This window comes from Rhagoletis zephyria, unplaced genomic scaffold (genome assembly GCF_001687245.7).
Source record: "Rhagoletis zephyria isolate East Lansing unplaced genomic scaffold, Rhagoletis_zephyria_1.1 Rzeph_scaffold_02598, whole genome shotgun sequence".
Lineage (NCBI taxonomy): Eukaryota > Metazoa > Arthropoda > Insecta > Diptera > Tephritidae > Rhagoletis > Rhagoletis zephyria.
In genome coordinates, this window is record NW_016159682.1 from 72,694 (window position 1) to 79,032 (window position 6,339).

At 38.1% G+C, this 6,339-nt stretch overlaps 2 protein-coding genes and 1 long non-coding RNA gene across 4 annotated transcripts in view; 1 reads left to right on the plus strand and 2 right to left on the minus strand.

Moving 5' to 3' along the window:
* Nucleotides 1-1,712, minus strand: part of LOC108367232 (uncharacterized) — a 10,783-nt gene extending 9,071 nt beyond the window's left edge. Inside the window, exon 1 of one of the 2 annotated variants that reach the window (XR_001848220.1) lies at nt 1,327-1,712. This is a non-coding gene — a long non-coding RNA (uncharacterized LOC108367232). Of the gene's footprint in view, nt 1-1,283 lie in introns of both variants that reach the window. The other variant, XR_001848219.1, reaches the window with a different exon arrangement.
* Nucleotides 1,713-2,071: 359 nt separating this feature from the next.
* LOC108367234 (protein FAM192A) lies at nt 2,072-3,247 on the plus strand. The gene is made up of 4 exons (XM_017621831.1): nt 2,072-2,301; nt 2,365-2,463; nt 2,525-2,685; nt 2,752-3,247. Exons 1-4 carry the CDS (start codon nt 2,205-2,207, stop codon nt 3,139-3,141), a joined length of 747 nt encoding a protein of 248 aa, XP_017477320.1. The 5' UTR covers nt 2,072-2,204; the 3' UTR covers nt 3,142-3,247.
* Nucleotides 3,248-3,317: 70 nt separating this feature from the next.
* On the minus strand, nt 3,318-5,874 carry Ns2 (nucleostemin 2). Its single transcript, XM_017621830.1, has 3 exons — nt 5,472-5,874; nt 4,734-5,412; nt 3,318-4,664 (listed from the first exon to the last, which is right to left on the minus strand). The coding sequence occupies exons 1-3, from the start codon at nt 5,679-5,681 to the stop codon at nt 3,526-3,528; spliced, it is 2,028 nt and encodes a 675-aa protein (XP_017477319.1). The 5' UTR covers nt 5,682-5,874; the 3' UTR covers nt 3,318-3,525.
* Between the last annotated feature and the right edge of the window lie 465 nt (nt 5,875-6,339).

A 6,339-nucleotide genomic window follows, 5' to 3' on the forward strand; every position in this document is an offset into this window, starting at 1 on the left:
TTTTCTTATTTATTTTTATTTTATGCTGATTCTCTTTTATAAAAAAAAGGCTTAACCTTAGTTAAATTGTAACTTTAAACACAAAAAATAAACCGGACGTAGTTTCAAAAACATTACTTCAAACTAAAAAATATTTTTAGTTAAATTTTTTTATTTTCTATTTTTTTTTGTTTTTTTGTTTTTTATGCTAATTACCTTTTGTCAAAAAATACCTTGCCTTCAGTAACACTATTTGAAACCAATGTTGTTGTGCGACATTTTTGACGACAACGACTGAGATATCAACCGATCTGGGCGGGGTTGTTGTAGCCGCTACACCAACAACAACAACAACAAGGATTCAAGCTATATACCATGATAAAAATATAGCAAGGTAGAACCGTATATATATTAAACGAAAGAAGATACCGAAAAGCATTGAACAGTGCACACATCTCATAAGGAAAAGTGAATTATTACGAAATACTAATCCAGTGGCAGCACAATAGCTATTTTGGAATCTCGCGTTTCAGCTGGCAAAGATTGTCAACTTCTTTTTAATAACAAAATAATCTATCTTAGGTTGATAAAACTATGTGTTTCTTTAATAAATAAGTTAAATTATATATTTTAATAGTGTTTAAAAAGTGTGAACAGGTGATTTAGTGAATCTTTGTCGGTGTAATTGCCCATCGAAAACAACGAAATTTAACAAAAGTTTTTTGTTCATAACTTTTAAATGGTTAATAATATTATCTCCCCCCCTCCGGATTGTTAATAGGGGGGCCGAAACGCGTCGTTTGATACCCCTCCCGACTTTTCCGCACCTTTTTTAGGGGTTGTTACCGCACCCTAGAGAATTACCCTCGTTTTCAAAGTGTTTTCATTGTCGGTCAGAACATGGTATAAATCTTTTCTACTAATTTTGGTCAAATTTACCAAAGTAGCAACCCCGTATGTGAGTATACCGATCGCCCGCACCAAAAAATGGGTAAACAAAAAGGAATGTAGCAATCGGGCCACAAAACAAATTCGCACAGCGCAACACGCAGCGAAAACGACAAAGTTGAACTTTTGACTTTTTTCCTTTCTTGCCATATTTCGTTTATGGTTATCTCTGCACCTTTTTCATAGCTACGTTGTTTGCTTTTCTGCTTTATACAATATTCTTCCGAAAACATTCACATTGCACAATTCTTTACCCTCATACTTCTTTACTGAACAAGCTAAATGAAATCCACTTTTTTCGAATTTAAACTCAAAACTCTCTACACTTGCGCTTTTCTCGTATCCATCTTTCGCACCTTCTTCTTTTACTATGGTACTCCTCTCATTCCATGATCTTACATATTTCCTTCTATTTTCTTTTCATTCTCTTTTCATTTTCATTCACTTTACGCCTTTACTGATTATCCAGGAAAAATTCCATTTCACTATATCGGTAAAATTTCCGATTAAGCACTTTTCTAATCTTTATCTCTTCCTTACAAACTCATAAGTTTACGTACTTTTTTTTAACACTTCCTTTTCTTTAAAACAAAATTCATCATCCAACAAGTGGCGGCCATATTTGCATTTTTATGTTCACAGATCACAACCGATCCCAATTAGTGTTGTTGTTACTGTATGCTCTATAGCAACTGTTCTACTACACTACACTTCATCGTATAGCGTCCAAACACCGCGCTAATTAACTACGAACGAAACGTTACATCTGACGACCGAATGAATACTGCCGAACGAGATGCAATGTGAAAGAATAAACACCTAATAATTTCGTGTTGGGTTCGCAAGGTTGCATAAATTTATAAACTTTTATTATCGGGTAAACATCCTTTTTCCATTTGTATATATACATATAATAAAGGAAAATAACACATCCAGTTAAAAATGTGTTCTTTTATTTAGTTTTAAAGTTTTGGTTTGACTAAATAACGTAAATTACGCTCAACNGTTCTTTTATTTAGTTTTAAAGTTTTGGTTTGACTAAATAACGTAAATTAAGGTTAATTGTGGCTGCCAAATTACGCTCAATATTCTCTACACACCGTTCGCACTGAACGCAGCCAGTAAATATGCAGCATGCATTTGACGTTTCTACTCGCATTGATATGTCATTTATGTTTTGATATCCTCGCAGGAGAACTACTATTTTAACTATTAAACACCTTCCGATAGATTTTCATATAGGTCTTTTGTTTTAGGCGTGTATAATTCAATTGGAAATGAGTTCAGGCTTTGTAACAGCATCAGAAGCTGCCGAAGCCCGTAAACGGCGACAGGAGGAATGGGAAAAAGTTCGCACACCAGATCAACCATTGGGTGAGTGTATTGTTAAAACAATTGTTTAAAATCAGAAAATAAAAACAATATATTCATTCACAGAACGTCCTGAAGAACCATATGATGGACGATCGCTTTTTGACCGACTAAAAGAGCAAAAGATGAAGAAAGACATGGAATATGAAGAGGCTCATAAGTTAAGTGAGTGATAAATAAGAAAATCCATACAGCGAGACTTCACTTCTTTAAATTTCCATTTTAGAAAATCTTATACGCGGGTTGGATGACGATGAAGTTCAATTTCTAGAGCTGGTCGATCAAAATAAAATCGACGCGGAAAAGAAACAATTGCAAGAGGAGCGAAAGGAACTCCAAGAATTCCGTGATCGTGTGGCTACACTGCAGGAAGAAACTGCCGATAAAGTATAAACCACTTTCGGCAATCATGTAGTTGTGTGTTTTTATTTGTTTTCCTAATATATCTTTTAGAAACTCCAAACCGAAATCAGAACATCCAAAGTGTCGAAAACTTCAACAGTTGCGTCCACAACTCGTCCCACGCAAAAGTCTTTGCTTGGTGTTGGCATTAAACGCAAGAATGGAGAAACGGCGAGCACAACAAGCTCGAAAATAACTAAAAATTATACCGCGGGAAGTGCTGATAAAACATCGTTATTTCCTAGCATTACTACAAACCAATTTGATAAAGGTCAACTGAAATGTATTGCAATACTACCTGGTATTGGACCTTACAATGAGTCTAGTGACTCTGAAATGAGCAGTGGCAGTGAGGATGAACCCGACAATGACAATCATGCCAAGTATGATTTAATGGGGCGTAAAAGGCAGAAGAAGACGAAGTGCCAAAACGACGATTGATTTTTGAATTTTCCAGCTCATGTAGTAGGGAGGTCTGTCTCATCCTGTAATGGCTTCGACATATAATATACATACATATACGTTAATAAACTAAGAAAATATTGAATGGTTTATTTTCATTTGCCAAAAAGTAATCTGACTTCGGCTTCCTTTACCTTCAAACAAAATACATCATATGTGATTGTTGTTGGAAATTTTATTTATAATACGTCCACTTCCCATAGTATACAATCCAGTTGTCAAGAATCTGAAGGTTTCCAAAATTATCAAACACCCTTTTTGGGATTGATAACTTCTGATGTATCTTAATAACTTCCAATACATGCATTTTTATTTTGAAAATTATCATTAAAGAAAACCAAATTTATTTTTTTATTTCACACATCATTCGTCCTTTTTCTTATTGCGATTACGATTTTTCACATTGGTCACTTCATAGAAATTACTGCCTACCTTCTTGCGCTTTTGACTGCGTTCTGCCGCACGTTTCTCCTTAGCCGTCAATCGTTTTTTGGCCGGAGGCAGTCGATTACCTTCATCACCACTTTCGCCACCAACATCCGGCTCTACTCTAAATTTGCCGGAAGCCGTTATTGCGACACTCGCTTTACGTTTAATGTTGGCTTTTTTGTGCACGACACGTTCTAAGTCATCATCGTATTCATCTTCAGAATAAAATTCACTGACACCATCGCTGGACTCCTCTTCATCCTCTGGGTTTTGCTGGCGTTGCTTTTTGCGTTCCAGGCGCTCGGCCTTCTGTTTTTCCAACAATTCTAAATCTATTTTATCTAGCTCACGCACATCCTGTGGTTCAAACTCAATGCCAAGTTTAATTTTTCTGAAGTCTTGCAACTGTTTGAATTCTCTCGCCTTCTTAACTGATTCGCTTACGAAAGTAGGTGCTTCGGATTTAGTGTCATCTCCTTCTTGATTGACTTGATCAACTGTTTCGGGTTCGTTAAGGGATTGGGGTTTATCAGCCTGTGATTTTGGTATCTCAAAGCCTTCGGGTGCTACATAAAACGGCAGCTTACCTCTTTGCCAGTCATTCAAAACCATGCGTGAAGTGACTGTGATATCAGGCTCTCCTCCCTTCAGTAATTTACCGGATTTCTTTGCCAACTGCTCCAAGAAGTTTAATGACGATGTCCATTTATCAACCTTATAAGTTTTTTGTATATACTCTTTTCGTACACGTTGCAAAACTGTCTCTACGTAGTCTTCAGGATTTGTAACCAATTCGACGCGAACAACTCCTTTCAGCACTTTTTCTGTGTCTGTTTCAGCTGATGGATATACCACGCCAGGACAATCGATCAGGAAGATTCGTTTCATTAATGTAATATACTGCCACACTTTTGTTTCTCCAGCGATGGGCGCAACATTACATACTTTTTTGGAACGCAAGGCATTTATGACGGAAGATTTTCCTACGTTTGGATAACCAATGAAACCCACACTAATCTGTTTTTTGTCCATATGCAATTTGCCTAGCTGCCGGAAAAGGTTTATGAGTGCACCTGTGAAATAAATAAAAAGAATCATTTACCATTTCAAATTGGCAACTCTAAACAATAAAATATACTAACCTTTTCCGAATGGATGCTGCATCGAGGCATGGAAGGCAATAGTTGGATACTCAGCACTTAATATAGCAACCCAGCGCTGCGTCACCCACACTGGCACCAAATCCACTTTATTCAAAATGAAGAAAAGGTGTTTATGTGGTTTTTCTTTGCGTAAGAATTGTTCAATGTACTTGGAACGGGTGCCCATAGGATCGCGTGCATCAAGCACCTGGAGTAAAACATCGGAAGAATCAACTACTTTATGTAACTCATTCCAAATACGTCTACTCTGTCCAGCAGCAAATATCCAATCACGCTGAGCAGCTTTTTCGCCTGTTTCTTCACGCACTAAATCTACATCTTTAGTTTCATCATAGTTCTCAGCCTGTAACTCGGCAGTACGACTCAAGTCCTCCAAATCTCGAACTTTCAAATTGACACGCTTCCGTTGTCTTTTTGGACCGAATGTGGTATCGAAACTTTCTGTATCTAGTAAATGTACACGCTTGTATTTGCTTGTCTCGTTGAGTAGCGTGATTGGTAGCTGTGATGGCTTCATTATCACTTGGTACGGATCTTTTACTGCTTTGCCAATTTCATCTTGGAACTTTTGGAGTGCACTTTGCGATATTACCCGTGAATTACTGAACCATTTTTGGGAAGGTTCCACTCTCGCCATCGTACCAGATGGAAGACGACCCTAAAAATAAGGAGTAAGTGAACTCATTTGCAATTCAAACAGAAATGCCATAGGTTTACCTGAAATGGCGCAGGTGTAATTATTTTTCCCTTACGATTACGCTTCGCTTTGAAGTTACGGTACATTTGCAATCGCTTGATAGTGGCCTGCGTACGAGGATTTGCTACGCCTTTGAGGCCAGATTTGGGGCGTTCCGGATTCATAGAGTGATTCGAATGGTTGAAGCCCTGTTTGCGCGGAGGCCCAGACGCACTTCGTACTTTCGGCATTTTGCAGATTGCGTTATATTTTAACGAGGGTAAATATGTCTTAACTTTTAAAATACGCTGCCAATTACGCAGAAAACTATAAACCCAAACACAACGCGGCGTGTGCAAAGATAAAAAGAATTTTTTAGGTTATATGTTGATCGCAGCTGATTTTCATACGTATGATGGTATTTGGAGAGTTTTTTTGTTCCTCCTTCCGCAACACCAACTTAAATAAACCCTACAAGAATTGGGTGATGCAAATTTTCGTATAAAAGCGACAAAAACAATCCTTTATATTTCAATGTGGCAGCACTTAGTGAAGCGAAAAGCGAAGAAAACGACAAAGAGCATAGCGACGAAAACAAAAAATTGCTTTCTGAGCTGACGGTTGCCATTTCCCACTTATTTATCGGATCAAAAAATGGACCAAATGGTAAAAAATTAAACGCGGCTTGGACTTGGCGTTTCGGAATTCGACCGATGATTGGCGTCAACACAGATAGCTGGTTATCCGCCGCTTCGTCCGATCCGGAAGCGACGAGTCCAGGACGTCTTGGCAAAGGGTCGCGTGGTTTACCGTGTCGAAGGCCTTCGACAGGTCCACCGCGACTAGGACCGTCCTATCACAGGGTCGACGTTGGTTCAGACCCCCGCTTATCTGTGTGGTGATGGCGTT

Bases quoted from the DNA above. Each gene is read 5' to 3' on its own strand.
- LOC108367234 (XM_017621831.1), top strand. From the start codon at position 2,205: ATGAGTTCAGGCTTTGTAACAGCATCAGAAGCTGCCGAAGCCCGTAAA. The intron at 2,302-2,364 runs GTGAGTGTATTG...ATTCATTCACAG, and splicing joins CACACCAGATCAACCATTGG to AACGTCCTGAAGAACCATAT. The intron at 2,686-2,751 runs GTATAAACCACT...TATATCTTTTAG, and splicing joins AGGAAGAAACTGCCGATAAA to AAACTCCAAACCGAAATCAG.
- Ns2 (XM_017621830.1), bottom strand. From the start codon at position 5,681: ATGCCGAAAGTACGAAGTGCGTCTGGGCCTCCGCGCAAACAGGGCTTC. The intron at 5,413-5,471 runs GTAAACCTATGG...CCTTATTTTTAG, and splicing joins TTACACCTGCGCCATTTCAG to GGTCGTCTTCCATCTGGTAC. The intron at 4,665-4,733 runs GTTAGTATATTT...TTTATTTCACAG, and splicing joins GCAGCATCCATTCGGAAAAG to GTGCACTCATAAACCTTTTC.